Genomic DNA, 17,794 nt, shown 5'->3' with positions numbered 1-17,794 from the left:
GGAAAAAAGACTGCTCCAAAAGCAAGATAAACAGCCCTTTATGCTGTAACTGCTACTATGAATGCTCCCAGCTCACCCTTCAGTTTCTATTATTCTCAGAAAATTGAAGCTCTTCAACTTTAATGAGATGCTAGAGCAGCATGAACTGCAGCAGGGAAGCTTTGCCCTTGCAAGACACTTTGGGTCAAAGGTATTTCAAGCCATCTCGATTCTCTTCTAGGCTGCTTTTAAACCTCAGAGTGACTCTATTTGATTTTTTTAAATAATTAATTTTCCAGAGAACCTTGTTAAAAAGCTTAGTCACTTTTAGAATATATGCCTGTGTAGCTATTTACAACTAAAATTCATCCTACCAATTTGATGGTGAAACATGAAGTGTCTTTTACTTAGTGGAAGGAAAGAAACTGTAATGGAAAACTCTTCATGTGGTATGAAAAGTTTAGACAACTATGTCATTAAATAATAGAAAACTCTGTAGCTCTAAAGTTTCACGTAAATAAGCTCGCTGCTTACAAGCACTGTTGTGCATGCAATAGTAATGACACTCTGGGGGGGGAGGGGGAAGGAAATAAAAGTCCAAATGTAATGGCTTAATAGGTGGGAGGACTTTTCAATTATATCACAATTATGCAAATGAAGATTAAAGAGAAAGTTGGTTTGAGTTTTGCTGAATTTCTTGCTACTCCAGGAGGCTCTTAAATCAAGAAAATACTGGCAAGTGTAACAATTCTGATTTTTCAAGAAAACCATTAAGCGCCAAGTTAAAATATATTTAACATTAGCATGTTCATTGCATCATGTATTCTTACAATGTTTTCTGGTACTCCTATCTGGCTGAAGACATAATTTCATATTTAAAAGGTAACTACAGCTGGTTCTAGTTAAAAATTGCTAAACAAACCAGCCACAGCATCTAGTTATGAAATATAAATAATTGACCAACTCTGAGGAAAGAATATTCACCTAAGGACTTTCTAGCTGTTGAACGAGTCAATTTTAATTAATATTTACTGTTAGGCTCCATATATTCATATAGTCCAGTTGAAAGATCTGAATGCTAAAGATAGTGTATTTGCATTTTCCATTTAAAGTATACTATTGCAAGTAGATATTTGGCATTTTGAAAAATGTTAGTTTACCTGGCCCCAAAGTAGTGTGCCCATGCCCAGGAAAATGGACCACAGCCACTGTTCAATTGAGAGTTCTGAGCAACTGAAAGGCTTTCCACCAAACTGCACGATAACTATCTGTGAAGAACAACACAATTAAACATGCATCAGTGACCTGTTACTAGAAATTTCCCTAATGCTTTAAGATCATGACAGACAGCTCTGCAAGAGGACACAGGATTTCCCGTCTTATTAAGCATACTCTTTCACTGCCTCAGCAGTTTGAGCAAGTTTCCAAACCTAAGCCATAATCTTATGCTTTTCAGTATTTCAAGAACTACCCATTTATTCTTCAAATGTCACACTCATGAAAACCTGTTGACTCTTTAATTTTGCTTGCAGTGTTTTCCCCTTGATTTTGCAATTAAAGCATGTATTCGGTGCTACAAATGTACAGTGATTACTTTTGCTATGAACACCCATCGGGGAACTAAGTCGATTCACAAACTTGTATTAATAGAATTCACAGATCCATAAGACACGAAATATCTCAGAAGTAATTCTACAGGATATTACTAGGTATCACATCAGTGTTAAATATCAGACTTTAAATCACCAAGTGTAGTAAACCTTGGGGCAAGGGGGCAGAGATCTCAAAACCTAAATTAAATGAGGTCCTACTGACTTAGCTGTTACAACAACCTGTATGGGCCCTAATGAGCAAGGTGTCTCTCTGCATGGGAATTATATGCATGAAAGTCTGCCCTGGAGAATCAACAATTCAAAGTAGCAGGGCAGGCATGAAAAGGAGACAGTATTGACCATTAAGTAGGACACCTGCCAGCTGAAAAGGCAAAGAGTATCTCCTGTTATTAACTCAGAATAAAACACTGAAATGACAAATCAGGAGTTGGGAATGCATTCAGTCTGCCAAATTTATAAAGGGAACACAGTGTTGCACAACAATGGTCAATCTGCTGCATATGTAACCCCAAAAACAAGAGTAGCTTTCTGAAGAAGTGTCATCTATAAAAATCTAAACCTGAGAAAGTGCCCTGACTTACTTAATGTGGAGCAGCAGTGCATACATTTCCAATGTCTGAACTGAAATGATTTCCATCAGCTTCATGAATTATCAAGTCTAAGGAGTAGCTTAATGTTTAGGTTATATGTCCCAAATAACTTAATCCAAAATGAAAATGGGTATACTGATTTGTTTGTTATTTCTTCTGATTAATTAAAGCAAAGGCTATTTAGAGAGTGAAAACATTTCTTGTAAATGATTTTCTGTAGATTCAGTTTTAACTTGGTGTTTCTAAACACCAGCATGTGAACCCATCAATGGAAGATAATTTCATTTGCTTTGTTAGCATATACTTAGTTAACTAACTAGCTTTTATGAATTCCCCTACGTGCCCCAACAGAATGTCCCTGGGCATCAGGTTTTTTTCACTTAAAACAGCACCTCTACAATATTTAACAGTAGGTATCACTGATTCCTGTGCCAGTAAGGTAAAAACTGATACTTAAATTTCTAAAGCTTATTCATGTCCTAACCTCATTAAAAAAATACAAGAAATTTTACCTTTTCTGTAATTGTTTAAATGGACTCTCATTCAGATACACAGGCAAATACTATAAGGAAGATTTAGGGGCAAGGGATGAATGAACAGCTGTCACATATAACGTCTTCGTATTTTGCCAAGAGACTAGAAGACTAAGATAAAATTGAAGAACTAGAAAATTCAAAAGGTAACTACAGATACTACATTCCAGCATTACCAATTTTAAAGAGTTCTTACCCGAAAACCCCATCAAGCTGCACTTACAACTAACTTATTGTGTGCTTGACCCTGAAGGTTTTCCACATTGCAGAAATTAGATCTCTGGTGCTAGCTGATTGGCATTTCCCAGGTAAGCAAGTACATCAGTGTACTAAATGCAGTTCCCCCCCCCTCCAAGAATCTGCTTACCTGCACAACAAACGTCCCCAGCACAATAGAACAGAAGATAGCATTGTTAAAGATTCCTTCAAAAACGTTTCTTTCACCATGAATTTTTCGGGCGTTAATTTCATTAAAAAGCTGCATCATCACAAATGTATTAAATACTATAGTATAATGTTCTGAAGGAGGAGCGTGCAGAGGCGCATTTCTTCCACTATCGATATCAAAAATTTTCTCTCCTGTATATAAAAGGCATTTGTGAACAGCTTAATTAGTGTCTTTATACACACACACTACAACAAAAAAATAATTTTAAGATCTCATCTCTCTACAGCATTCAGAATAACTCTGTAAAGCCTCAGTGTTCTTACCGGCAAACAGGAGCGTGAAGACCACTACAAGTTGGTAGAATGCATGACCCAAAATGTTCTTCATCATTGTACGAGAAATCAAAGGTTTGTTTCTACCATAAGGCTTCCTCAGCAGAAGAGCTTCAGTGGGTGGTTCTGTTGCCAGGGCAAGAGAAGCTAATGTGTCCATTATGAGATTTACCCACAGCATCTGCACGGCTTTAAGTGGAGAATCCTATAAAGATAGATACATAAACTCTCCAATAGAAGTGCACAGGATACAGCTATTAAAGGCATTTATTGTACAATATTGGCATGTTCTGAAGAGCATTATGTTCTTTGGTACAATTGAACTGGAAGTTTGAACTCAAATCAATCATGACTTTTTAAAACTTTATTAGCTGAACCCATCCCCCACTGGTACGTACTTGTGTTATGCAAGCTCCTGTGAAAGCAACAATTACTGCTACCACATTGACAGTAAGTTGGAACTGAAGAAATTTGGAGATACTGTCATAGACGTTTCGTCCCCACATAACTGCTTTAACAATACTGGTGAAGTTGTCGTCTGTAAGGATAATATCAGAAGCTTCTTTAGCTACGTCTGTTCCAGCAATACCCTGGTAGAAAAGGAAAAACATTACGAAATATAACAGGATGCACTGACTTCTTATGACAAAAGCTATCATGTCCTTAATCAGCATTCACTTGGATGCACCACATCTGAAGGACTCCTTTAATGTAAGCATCTAAAAGCCTACTGAAACAAGTTCTACTTGCAAGTTCTGCTCAAGCATGGGAAAATGTAAACTAGCAAACAAAATTAAGTTGTCTTTAAAATAAAGACCATAATATGAATTTGAGAGTTGACAGTAAAGACATATTAAGTTCTCCCGAAGAAATGTTACTGAACCCTGTTCAAGCTGAAGGCCACCAGATGGTGCAGTGCAACAGCTCAGGCTCTGCCCAAATCCATTTGTTGTATGGATTCCAGCAGCAGGCAACACTTGTGCTTGCAACACAGTAGAAAGATAAACATTACCGAAAACCTTTTGCAGAAGGGCATTGGCACTGCACAGTAGAATATGCAATGTCATTGCATAGGCATTGCAATGCAACAAGACATTCTTAAATTTTAAGCACCTCTAGTCTCCTACAGTATCCAAAGTGTTGTGTTCTGTGTAATGACGCTTGAAGACAGCTACTTCAAAGATTTTCTTTTTCTTTTGGCATTCCAAACCCACTAAATCAGTAGCAAATTTAATAATTCTTATTCTTGATATATTATTTTGTCAAGGAAATGAGTCACCTGCATAGCCATTTGTACACCTTAAAAGGTACCTTTAGATATCATATACTGGGTGGTATATTTTAAGTGCTATTTAGATAAGCAGTTGGAGAAGATAGTTCCTTATACGGTTGAACACAGCAACTGCAGGAAACATTTAAAACAGATAAACAAATCTGCCCCTGACAGTGGCAACTACAGCAGGTATACCATACCAGAGCACAGAATACTTGCTAAGACAAGATTGCTATAGTCTAGAAAACATTTCATATGCAGCTGTCAAATTTTTAAATTATGTTTTTGAAGAAAGCTCCTTGAGAATGATGTGAAATCTCTTTCCCATTTTTTCTCTCAGGAGTAGAATCTGACTCAGTGTTTCTTTTTCTGCATATGGCATAGGAAGAGTGTGGTCTTCATTTTTTCTTTCCCTTCAAATGCTTTAAGGCTACGGTTACCTGCCAAGACCAAAGTGTACCTATTACATTTAAGGCTGAGGAGGAATCCTGTGACAAAAAGAAGCTTGAGGACTCTGTCCTACCGTGTGTCTTGAAAGAAAGCTGAAACCCACATACTTAAGGCATGAGGCCATCCAGTATTAGCACTTTAAAACCAGGACATGGCTTGGCAGCCACGGGAAAGGGTAGCTGAGAAAGCCATGTAATCTAACGAATCATCCAGACAAGTGCAGATCCTACACTGTCATAAAATTCTGTTGCTTCAGTTGTACTTCAGATGTACTAGATATGGCCTCCAAAGCCATTTTAAACATCAACTGGCAGTCCCTTTCACTATGGTCCCCCTGTACCTATGTATCCTTTAAGGGGAAACAGATGATTAAGCTCATTCCATACTGCATATAAGCTTTGCTCAAAGTCAAAACATAGTATGCTATTTACTGCCTAAAGTGACTTTGTTTTATGTTGAAAATGTTTCAGAAATCTTCAGTATTCTGTTCCAATACTTTGCAACAAGGTTTTGAGTAAAAGATTTTTAATTTGCAAGTAATAGGCAATCTGCATTTTTCAAAGTTTTATTCAATGGTGAATGCCACAAGGACATTCACCATTCATATTTATTTTCCATCAAATAAAAACATTATTAGGTTGGAATCTTGACTTAATTGACACAGTTGTATATAAGCCTCATGAAATAAGGTTCTTTAATCTTAAGTGATTTGATAAGTTATTGATAAAATATTGAAGACTGAAAAAAAAAAATCATACCATAGCAAATCCAACATCTGCCTTCTTCAAAGCTGGACCATCGTTAGTACCATCACCAGTTACTGCTACAACTTGCCTCTGGTCAAAGACAGTGCTGTCAATTATACCTAAAATAAAATGCCATAGAAGTGTTACAGTTCTAAATTGAAGCACAGCAAAGACTTAACCTGAAAGAGAAACCCAGTTTTTGTCTTTGTCAGTCATAAAACAAAAACAAACAAACAAAACCAACAGTCACCAAAAAAAGGTCTCATTGGCTCCATTTCTCAAGCAGGAAGAAAAAAATCTGTTGGAAACAACTTCATAGACATTTCTCATGGTTCAGTCCTAATTTTTTTTCCTAGAAGCACAAGAAAAAAAAATCTAGCTTTACTTAGAAGCTCAGAGAATTTTTACCTACCTTTTACTAGAGTGTGTTTGTCAGTGGGTGAAGATCTTGCAAGAACACGAAGCTTTGGCCAAATTTTATCTATTCGCTCTTGCTCTATCTGCAGAAAGAACATTGGTTGTATTTCACACAGCTAGGAGACAGAATATCTGTTGATCCACTTGATGACACAGTCAGTATGCTTACCTCTCCTTTTTCATTGCGTATTCTCCTGTTAAAGTCTTTGCCCTCTAAGCACAGGAAGTCTTCACCAGGATTCAGAATACCACATTTTAATGCAATAGCACGAGCAGTGTTGATGTTATCACCAGTGACCATACGTACAGTTATGCCTGCACGTTGACACTTTTTTATTGCATCAGGTACCTGTAAGCAAGAAAAAAACCCCACAGGCTCAGAGACTGTACATTAGTTAAATAAATCTAGACACGTGAGTGAAAGGAATCTTTATGGCTCAGTACAGGATAACTGCTATTTTAAAATAAAAACTGTTGTTATGGAATATTTAAAAAAAAAATTAAGTAACAGACCACAATTCTTTTCATAAAAGCCACACAACTGGCAATTCTGGCAAGAGGTTTCGTGTCTCTGTTTTGTCAGTTCCCCTCCCTTCTGCAATTTTTCAAATACTGCAGTACTCAAAAATACTACAAAAATCCTCATAACATATTAGACTGTACTGAATACTGCCATTTTATTTATGATTATGTGAAATAAACTACAGCTCATACTCCACTGCTTCACCCATGACCTTTACTGTGAAGTGACAATAGTGCAGATCAGCCCTGATTTCCTCGTACACGGGACATTAAAGCTTTCGCTATTGAAAAGCCTTACGCCTCAACCACAAGCCAAACTCCTTGCCCTCAGTTCTCAGGTGACAAGCTCACCTTCCTCCATCATTCCCTATGAGAAGCTGGTAAAAAGCACAATGGCTAATCTTATCCAAGCCAAAAGTCCTAATATTTCAAGTGGTAAAAACATAACAAGTTGTTTCATTTGCTGAGACCCTGCATAGTAAGCACCTTAAGTTATTACTTTGTACAGAGCTTCAGTAACACAGCATAAGTGACATTAAGTAGTTTTAATCAGCTTTTATAGCTCCATTAACTTTCCCTTCAAGAAATTAGATTTTCATTTATTAACTATGCTTAAGGCATACAATAGCAGTTCAGCTTCTTGTACTCTGCATGATGAAAAACACGAATCCCATGTAACAGAATCACTGCAGCTTAGCTGGTGACCCTACCTCAGGTCTCACAGGATCTTCAATCCCAACAACAGCAATGCATGTCAGACCAGTAATGATATCATTTTCGTTGTCCCACTCCGGCTCAGGCTCCCCTGCTGGGAAGTCTCTGAATGCCAGGCAGATGGTTCTGAGACCTTCAGAAGCCATTGGCTCAATTACAGTTTTCACAATATCATCACGGTCCCTAGGTCTAAATACCTTTGGTTCTCCATTAGCACTCAGTATTTTGAAGCACCTGGAAAGAAAGGTTTAAAGAGTTATCCAGTTTTAACCAGAAGTTCAACCCACTCTTTGGCTTATTAGTGAACTCCAATAAGTTTCTATAACCTTTGTTTTTGCTACACACACACAAAAAGCCAGTAGTGGCATCTCTAAGGTAATCTTCTCCATATACCTTATTTCTTCAGTTGCAAAACATACTTTCTGTAGAAAGTTAGCTGAGCCAGTCATCCTAGGATGAAAGTAATGCCCAATGAATTTCACATACAAACATCCCAGAAGTATCCATTTCTCCATTGTACATAAACAGACTGGTGTCTGCACTGGTTGGGTCAGGCAATCCAGTTTCAAGTTTGACAAAATAATCCCACCTTGTTAACAGCAACAGTCTCAGAACTAAGTACACTTTCAGAACATGCACATGCTGCTTAAACAGCTGCAAGCACTAAACTTGCAGCACAATAAACAAACCTCAAGGACTGCTGCCCTTCAGAACAGAAAGGTTTGCAGCCTTTCCCCTACCCCCTGCAATCGAAGTGCAGAGAATTCAGAGAGGATCTGATATGTGAGACAATGTGAAATATTAAATTAAAACCAGATACTTAAACTGAATAAAATGTTTGTATAAGGGACTAGATGCACCACTATGCACTCTAGCATTTCAATACAGGCTCTCTTAGTTACGTTTCTTCACGCCAAAGATGCCACTGCTTTCACAGACAGCATATATACTTTACCAATATTGAATATAACACTACAGATGATTTTGAACAAGAAATTTAGTCTTGTTTGTGTGTCCTAGACAAAGTTTTGCCATAAAGTAACACCATTATGCATTAGTTTTACAAATTAGTACTAATACAGCACCAGAAAAAAAAAAAAACAACATTCATGACTTTTATTAAATATCAAGTTCACACCTTGCAGATCTGCAAAGATGACTACTGTTACAGTTAAGTGTTTAGTGCAAGGACTTAGGGAGTTTCCTAAAAGCTTCCACCTCATACAGAAAATTGAAATGAAGCAGTCCCTTAGAGCTTCAAAATTTATGTCATAACTGAAGTTTGAAGTCCATGTGAATTTTCTGATTCTGGTTATCTGTTCAAATGTCAGCAATCATTAAGGATATCTAGTGTTAGCTGCAATCATAAAGCTTGGTGACAAATTCAAACATTCTAAAATGACTAAGTACATGTAAATAAGTTCTATGCAAAGACTGCATTGAAACACTTCAAATATTTGACATAGTGATAAGGAAAAAAAAAAGAAACTGCTCTACTTGCAAAGTTTCTTCTACACTTCTTAGTGACTCATTTATGTCTTATAAATGTTCATGTTTAAGTTTCAGTATTCAAGTGTAGTTATATACGTTATAATAGAGAAGGAGCAGCACAACAGAAAAACCAGGTTACAAGTACTGCATAGGAAGCAGCTTTTGATGGCTAAGTGTTTTCCCTATTCAGTGCATACTCTGAAGTAGTTTCCTATTTGGATTGTATTACAATAATATCCAAGTCAGTCTAGGTTTTCTTGTTCTTTGCCAAATGTCCTTAACATTTATTTTCTTATCTCAGTTATTAAGTCAACCTCATTAATGAGGTTTGCTCAAAAATTTAGCTACACAAAAAAAGTACATATTTTAAGTTCCATACCAAGAAGAACAAGAGCTCTTTAAAGACTGACTTTTTGCTCTCAGCACAAAAGTTGAGGAGAAGGAAGATCTAATCTTTTTTCTTTAGTACATTAGTACTTTCCTAGATAATGATTTGGGGAGCTATTAGCAAGCAAAAAAGTAAGTTAAACTGATGAATATAATCTATGTGCCACTCAGACTAAAACCAGTTCGACATTAGAACCAAAATGGGTCTGGCTACCAACAGCTGTTCCTAGAGAACATGATGCATACATGTTTGACGTCTCTCCTCACCTAGTTAGGAGTTACCACAGCTGACTTCACACTTATAAAGGTTTGTCCCAGTGGTGCCTAATCACTCACTAAGCCTAATCTCATTGTAATAAATCCTTTATAGATGGGCAGATGGATAAGGAAGCATTTGCTTTGTCACATTAAAACCCCTCAAGTTGCTCGAACATTCAAGTTCAACCTCCTGTTAAAATGATCAACTTGAACATAAAGTTGCACAGTTTAAGCAGTCATATGCTAAAAGTTATCACTTGTGGAAGGTACAAGCCCTTCCTGGAATTTAGGCATATCAACTGATGGGATTTTACTAGGAGACAGGTGAGCATTTTGACCAACCACACCTAAAAGCAGAATAGTTTAACTCAAGTATGAGACCATCTCTTTTTTTGTGAGGGGTAGGGCTGAAGTAAAGTAACTAAAGTGCTGATGGCCCATCTTTCTGTAGAAAGTCAAACAACTGAAGGAGACAAGCTTCGAAGCTGCAATCACAAGGGTAGGACTGCTGCACTTATCTGTGATTAGAGAGACAAGTATTTCACAGATTATGTCGCAATGCTGTTCAGCATGTCAGTCTCCCCATGTGTCACGACATTTAGCCAGACTTAAGAGATGAATTACAATAGTAGTCGTTCTTACTTTTTAAGAACTATCTCAGAGGCACCTTTACTGAATATCCGGAAACTGCCATCAGAGTTTTTTAACACAGTACTCATCGATTTTCTAACAGAGTTGAAGGTGTACACTTTGTACAAATCCTCTTCTGGTATCTCATTTCTTACATCCTGATAATCACGTTTTAAATCCAAGAGCAATCCCAGCAAGGCACATTCAGTTTTATTTCCAACATGACGTGGTAGGCCACCTTCTTTTTCAGGAGGCTGCAAGAAGAATAAGAACCATCACTGATTAGCTTAACTTATAAACCACTGAAGCACAGCACTTAGAAAACAAGGAAGGACAAGCTTAGTTCTGGGGTGGGGAAGTTTCATTTTTTCAGTAATTACTTTATAAATTCCTATGAGTCACGATCCAAAGTCATACCGCTGCTTTTTTAAAGTAACTTCTGTACCTATTTAGGATCTTTCAGTCCTTCGGAAATCACCCATTAAGTTAGTATCAATCCCAACATGACCTTTCTAAAAGTCATTTTCCATTACTTGAAATATTTATCTGATCAATTGAGTGTAGACCCTGAACAATTATTTTGGATTTTAAAAGTACAGATAAGTTCGCATATACTGACTTTAGCAAGCTTAATGGCATTATTTCTGCTAAATTAAAGTATCCTCTCCTGTAATAATTCTTCAATGACTTAGACTATGATCACATCACCTGTTAGCCTTCTTCTGAACAAACTAAGTCTTTAAGCTTCTTAAGTCTCACTACAAGTTCTGTTTCCCAGGCCATGGCCTATTTAACTGAAAAGAGTTCAGAAACAAGTTTCCAACCCTTTAATACCAGAAAAGGTTTCTTATCTCAACAATGTGGGATATGCACATACTGGTCCTAGAAGTAAAGGAGTATTTCTCTCAAAATATTTGAGTTTATTTAGCTATAACACTGCAGGTTTTTTTGCGGCAAAATAGGGAGAAGCACTTACTCAAACTGATATGTCTCAGGTGGCTAGAGCTGAACTACATTAATCATAAGACAGTGGTCCATTTTCATTGTTCAGAGCTGCAAGATTTTGAATTTGGCTGCACTGAATACTTGCACTTTCAAAATGTTCCCTTTAACATGCAGTTTAAGATGTCCAGTTCTGGGCTCCCCAGTAGGAGAGATATCAACATCCAGGAGTAAGTACATCCATGGCACACAAAGATAATAGAGACTCAAGCACCTGACATATGAGGAGAAGCTAAAAGGGAAGCCTTTCAGTCAGGAGAAGACAACACTCTGGGAGAGAAGCTTTTAAATGCCTGAATAAGGCAGGTGGGTAGAACAATGGCAAAGACTGTCTAGCCGGACTTCCTAGTGGTGCCCAGTGAGAGGACAACAGGCAATGGATACATACTGAAGCTTTTGAAATTCCATTTTAAGATAAGGAAACACCTATCACTCAAAGGGTGATCAAATACTTGATCAGGCTGCCCAAAGGTTGCAAAGGCTCCATACTTCTTGATTCTGAAGCCTGAGTACACATAGTACAGAGCAACGTGCTCTGGACGACCCTGCTTTGATCAGGAGGAGTGGATCAGAGGTTCTCTCAAGAGAAGCCCTCTCTGATTCTGTAAAGCAGACTAACTCTACTGCAGTGGACATAATTCAATTAAAATTGTAGTAATAAGGGACTTGGTCAGTTTACATGCAGCTACCTTTTTCTTGATATAGAAAGAGCTTTAGAAAATACACTGTGAACCTCCTCGCACACTGTAACTCATTAGAGTATTTCCATCTTGTTTCAGAGAAATCAAACTTTATGTGCTGCCTCAAGTACTGCTATTGTGGAAATTCTTGCAGAGGTACCATTTTTATTGGCTGATAAGTAGCTTTTGAACTGAGTTTTCACTGCTATTTGTGTACAAAGCATCCATAGTGGAGGCTTCTACAAAACCTTGAAATGCTAATTCATTTACTAAATCCTACTTATTATTTTTACTGCCTTAAAGAATGAAAGTTATACAACATGTTGGAATAACTACAGCAAGGAAGCTATATTTAGAGTTTTAAAAAATAACGCACAAAAAATGTTAAATAATCCACTATTTTAAATGTTTAACAGTTCATTATTCTTTTTATTTCAAAATATTTTGCAAGCTTCAAACAAGATTTTAGCAAATATGTTACAATTCTAAAGCTTACAAACTTATACAACAGCATCTGGAATAAAAATCCTTTAAAATCCTTACCTGTACTTACATTTTTTCATTATATTCTATTTAGTGTACTACTCTTAAATATTTATTGTTTAATGTTTATTTTCAAGTAGCACTTAAAGCCAGCCAAGACACTCTCTAAGTGGGGTAAACAGCCTCACTTACAAAAACAAACAACTGTGAACTTAAAAGGAAATTATCTTGAGATTGTATCTTTGAATTATCAGTTCTAATTGAAATAAGCTATTTTTTCCATTGAGTTTCAAATGAATGGTTGAGCAATTTAGAGCAGGTACGAAATACTTTACGCTGCATTGTGCCACACATTTACACTGAAACTGCTATGTGGCTATCTTTTGGGGAAGTTTTTCAGTTATCTTGATTGGAATGAAGAAATCCACTCACCAGTATTTTGGAAGTATAAGCACAATTAACAGAAATTCCTGTCACAAGATAAGCCATAGTTTTCTCTGGAATAGCTTCTGGTTCTGGAATTTTTTTATAATGTTTTTCATTGATGTAGGCTTGGACCACTGTCATTCTGTTCATAGTCAATGTTCCCGTTTTATCTGAGCAAATAGCTGTTGCATTGCCCATAGTTTCACATGCATCCAGATGTCTCACCAAGTTATTATCTTTCATCATTTTCTAAGGAAATAAAAGCAGTTAACAGCAATCCATGACCATTACTTCAGAAATTCTCATTTATGGAGTCCAGTCTTACACAGCAGTTTCAGAAAATACTCAGTCATGAAGTCATCTGGCATATTGCAGAGGAAGAACTTGCAGCTGCCACTTTCAATATAGATTCCCTTAAGTCTATTAAATTGCTGTCAACTTAATTTTGAACAAGGTACATAAATACAGCCTGAATCTCCTGAAACTGCATGTCACACTGACTACCGATACTATTCAGACTGTTAGGACCAAACAGTTTATGGTGATATTTAGAAATGGAGGAGAGGTAAGGTTTGAGCTTTACCAGACACAAGTTCAGAAAATTTTTATGCTTACAAGAAAAGTCTAACACAGCTTATCTGATCTATCTGACAATCAGATAATACAGATTTCAAAGATCCTAGATTCAGACTTATCAAATACCAACTGGAAGCCTAATGTTTCAACTAAAATACACGCGTTTCATAGGTTAAATATCACTTTGAATTCTTTTCTTAACAGACTTGTATAGTATTTTCACCTCTAAGAGGAAGATGAAGTTCAAATAATACCACCATAAGGCCACTCCTAGTAAGTGCTGTAAGTTAAGAATTTAGAACACAGCCTAAGCATCCATTGCCTTTACAATTAGATTTTAGATAAATAATCAGTCTCAGCATGATGAAGCAGTAAGAAAATTAAGAACACAAAGAGCTTAAGTTAAAAAACATACTGTGTAGTTAACAGAAAGCTAAATGTTTTACACTATCCAGTCTTCAAAAAAACAATCTGGAAGCTTTCGCAGCAGTTGCTTAACACATCAGCTAGGTAGAAGTTCAGATTTACAGAGGCATTTGTTATTTACAAACTCTAAGACATCTATTTATTGTAAACAAATAGTACAATGCTACATACTGAACCCATTCATCTTTAGTTGGTGACAATAGGCGGGCAGTGCTCACTGTTCTTGTTAGTGTGAATTCATTCAAAGATGAAGAAAAGTACTACAGGAGAATTCTCATGCAGCTCACGGAAACATGAAAAGCTTCTTTCCAGTCTGTTATTTATATATGTATATATCTGTGATGCAGCATAACTCAGTTTGCATTAAACAGGTGATCAATACACCCACCTGCCTTTAAAATCTACTTGCCCTCTACCCACTTACCTTAACAGAGTAAGCCAGAGATATAGTGACTGCAAGTGGAAGACCTTCTGGTACTGCCACCACCAAGACTGTAACTCCAATAATGAAGAACTTCACAAAATACTGAATATAAATTGGGGTACATTCAGCAAGCCATGGTCTCTTCTGAACCCAGAAGGTATCAATTACAAAGTATAACACAAGGATAATGACCGTGATTGCAGACATCAACAAACCTTGTTAAAAAGAGAATAAACAGTTTTAAGAAATTATCTCGAATATTTGGCAATACAGACTGGGGATACATGCAGATACTTCTGCCATTATAGAAGATAGTTTAGAACTAAGGTTTTAAACAGGCAAGTCGAAACATTGAGGTAGTACTCAGAGGTGTTCCAGGTTCCAATGCAAGTATTTCCTCATGCATTTCACCTAGAAATTTCCAGAAATCTTTTTTTCTTCAATTCAATTGAAGAGCATAGAGTTAATTAGTAACAGGACAGACCAATAGGTAAAGTCAATTGACTAAGCAGAGTAAGAAGTGAAAAAATTCAGGAGTCCTTCACCAGTTTTATGCTGACTGATTCAGTAGAGTGCTTCAGTGTGGTCTCAAAGCAGAGGGACAGGAAAACAAATGCATGAAGTAGATGAGTATTAAAGCTGTGTGGGGAACTGCAATGGGTCAAAAGGTACATAAAGGAAAGCAAGACCTCTTGGAAGATATGGGAAAAAAAAATAATGTTTGACAAGGAGAGTACTTTACAGTAAACATATAATGGAATTTGTTAATCTCACTGAAAAATTACCGCTGCCATACACAAGTGCAGAGTGCTACAGCTAAAAGTTCAATTGCTCCGTTTCAGGCTGTAACTGTCTAATGATGCAAATGCTAAAGCCAGCCCTTCTTGAGCTGTGGGGGCTGGGCTCCAAATCTTCCTGAAATTCTTCCAGCCTGAATCTTTCATCAATTTTACATGGACCAAAATAAATCCTGAAATATTTGAATTAAACCACTACACACTAGATAATATAGCCTAAAATTTACACTGAACTTCATTGCTGTTTTAGTCTACTTTCAACCTATCAAATATTTTGACAAAGCAGCTGAAAATTAGCTGATAGAAATGTAGGAAGTCAATAAAAATGTTACATATCAGCAAGGCACATGTTAAGTGGAAAATTCTAAGCCTCTGAAAGTACTAGAGATAACCTGGTGAACAGTACCACATTTTCCAAACTTCACTCAACTTACGGTTCTCTTGGTACGTTGCTAAATACTATATCTGACCTAAAAAGGTCTTTCGTAACAGTTGTCAAATGTTATGAAGCTGGAATTTCCTCTCCTAGAAGCTGACACTTGAAAGCCTAAATCTATTTAAATTAAGGAAAAATAAAAGCCATCCACATGACATAGCCTGAGAGGCCATCAGCATACTCAGGCACAATAGCATACTTGCATGCATTAGGATTTTGCACTTAAGTAGTCAGCCTTGAGTGGTTTGATAATTTTATGTCCTTGCAAACTATGCATGTTCCAACATTTTTTAACATGACATCAGCATAAGGAGAGTACTGAGACATTGTACCTGCTTTGCCAATCTGAACTGCGAGCTTTGTGAGTTTGCCTTGGAGAACTGACTTTTCCTTCTTTGGCAAGTTTGCTTTCTTCTTATCTTTCTCATCTCCATCTCCACCATCCTCACTCTTCAGTGGCTGCATTTCCATGGCTGCACCATCCTGAGCTTTAGCTAGAAATTAAGATCAAAAAAAAGTTTAGTCATTGGTGAGTCTCACAAATCAAGGATACCTAAAGAGCTTAATACCCAGCTCCGCTAAATATAATAGTACTGAATATTGTCTTGTATCCAAAGAGGCCATATTGCACATGAATATTTAAAGAAGTGTATTGTGTATAGGTGCTTGAATACCAGGGTCAGTGAAGCATTTGCTTTGGGCAGATTCACTTATGCCATCTTTACCATAAGCACTCTGGATCTAAGGATTCAATATGCATTTTTATAGGAAAATCTGTATTCATCACCTATGCTCTTAGAAAACAGAGACTTGCAAGAAAGAGTCAGAGCACCTGCACTTACCTTTGTTACGGTTTTCAACAGCTCCATCTTGCTTTTTACCTGTCAGAGAGGGGAACAAGTTGTGTTTTAAGCTGGCTGTGCAGAATTCATTATTTTATATATGTTTTTATATAATGACTACATTACTCTGCCAAAACAAGAAACTGCATTAAAAAAAATGTAAAATGTGTAAGTCAGCTCACAGAAACAGCTCACGTCACTTTTTGGACTTTAGTTTTCCCATACAACACAGCTGCAGTGTTAATCTACCATGGTTAAGTTTGTACAAATTACTGATACTGACACTTATGGCTTGTGAGGAAAGCGTTACAAAAGACACATCTTTCTAGGAAAGATATTTGTGCCGAGTGATTCTGGTGGCCTCCACCTTGCTCTGTTCTTCCAATATGTGCACTAGTATCTGACTACCTCTGTAAATAAACTGCAGGATCTCACTTTGGGAATCAGTGCTTTTGTACAACATTGCAGAAGCCACTGTAGTATAAAATATTCATAAATCCACAGCAAAGCTTAGCAGAGGTACAGCACTGGATTACTGGATCTATGCTAACCCTATTTACACAAACATAAGCATAATCTCTAGGCGACATACCATATATCACTGAGAGAACAGCTCAGGTTCATATAAAATATCATTCCTACCTGTGTTCAGAAATGGAGTTCAACAAGAGATCATGAAGAAGGACAGTGAAATAATGAAAGAATTTAACAAGTGAAATATTAAAGGTAATTAGAAGACCAACACAGCATGTGTTGTTTTTTGGGGCTTAGCAAGTGAAAAACTTTACTTCTAAGTAGAGAGAGCAAGGGTTATAATTACTGTTTGTGATAACCTGAAATGAAAGCACAAAATTGAGGAACTTAGAACAAAACCCAGACATTTTCAGTATCACTGGTAATTCACCAAGTCTTTGGCCTTAGGCTATGTAGACTGAAATTTACAAGAGTATTCAGGTAGAAGAAGATCAAATTATCAAGCAGCCTGGTCTGGCATGACACTTAATATGCCCACTACAGTATTGCTGTAGACACAGTCTGATTTCTATACATAAGATTTCTCCCAGCGTTCTCACAACAGCTGAACAGAAGAAAAAGCATGTTCACTTTCTCCAGAAGATGACATCTCAGACTTCTTAAGCACTCACCATTGTTTCCTAATCTTGTACTTGTTTTCCCCTAGTTCCCCTCTTCCTCTTACAAGAGTGAAGTTCTACATTTGAGTTACTTGTAACTCCTTGTACATACATTTGCTTTCACTCTGAACCAGGCCGTGCATAGCCAGCTAAATATAGTCCCTTTAATCTCCTTAACATTCACAGAGAAGGTAATTTAGTTTAACCTGAGTTTTATCACGGAGAATCTTATTAGGCACCTAACCT

General features: G+C 36.9%; 1 protein-coding gene across 6 annotated transcripts in view; it reads right to left on the bottom strand.

The window, feature by feature from the left end:
* ATP2B1 (ATPase plasma membrane Ca2+ transporting 1) overlaps positions 1-17,794 on the bottom strand; it is a 35,104-nt gene that overhangs the window by 8,375 nt on the left and 8,935 nt on the right. For all 6 annotated transcript variants that reach the window (XM_017726676.1, XM_017726674.1, XM_008644329.1 and 3 more), the window contains exons 6-18: positions 16,416-16,454; positions 15,906-16,067; positions 14,341-14,555; positions 12,921-13,163; positions 10,336-10,577; positions 7,554-7,791; positions 6,491-6,670; positions 6,317-6,404; positions 5,917-6,023; positions 3,834-4,025; positions 3,427-3,640; positions 3,083-3,294; positions 1,140-1,247 (exon numbers count right to left, since the gene is read on the bottom strand). In XM_017726676.1, the coding sequence (XP_017582165.1) occupies positions 1,140-1,247; positions 3,083-3,294; positions 3,427-3,640; positions 3,834-4,025; positions 5,917-6,023; positions 6,317-6,404; positions 6,491-6,670; positions 7,554-7,791; positions 10,336-10,577; positions 12,921-13,163; positions 14,341-14,555; positions 15,906-16,067; positions 16,416-16,454 (2,240 nt within the window). The remainder of the gene's footprint in view (positions 1-1,139; positions 1,248-3,082; positions 3,295-3,426; positions 3,641-3,833; positions 4,026-5,916; positions 6,024-6,316; positions 6,405-6,490; positions 6,671-7,553; positions 7,792-10,335; positions 10,578-12,920; positions 13,164-14,340; positions 14,556-15,905; positions 16,068-16,415; positions 16,455-17,794) is intronic.

The sequence above is a fragment of the Corvus brachyrhynchos genome, unplaced genomic scaffold (genome assembly GCF_000691975.1).
Source record: "Corvus brachyrhynchos isolate BGI_N302 unplaced genomic scaffold, ASM69197v1 scaffold242, whole genome shotgun sequence".
NCBI lineage: Eukaryota > Metazoa > Chordata > Aves > Passeriformes > Corvidae > Corvus > Corvus brachyrhynchos.
This window is presented reverse-complemented; position numbering and strand designations above follow the sequence as displayed.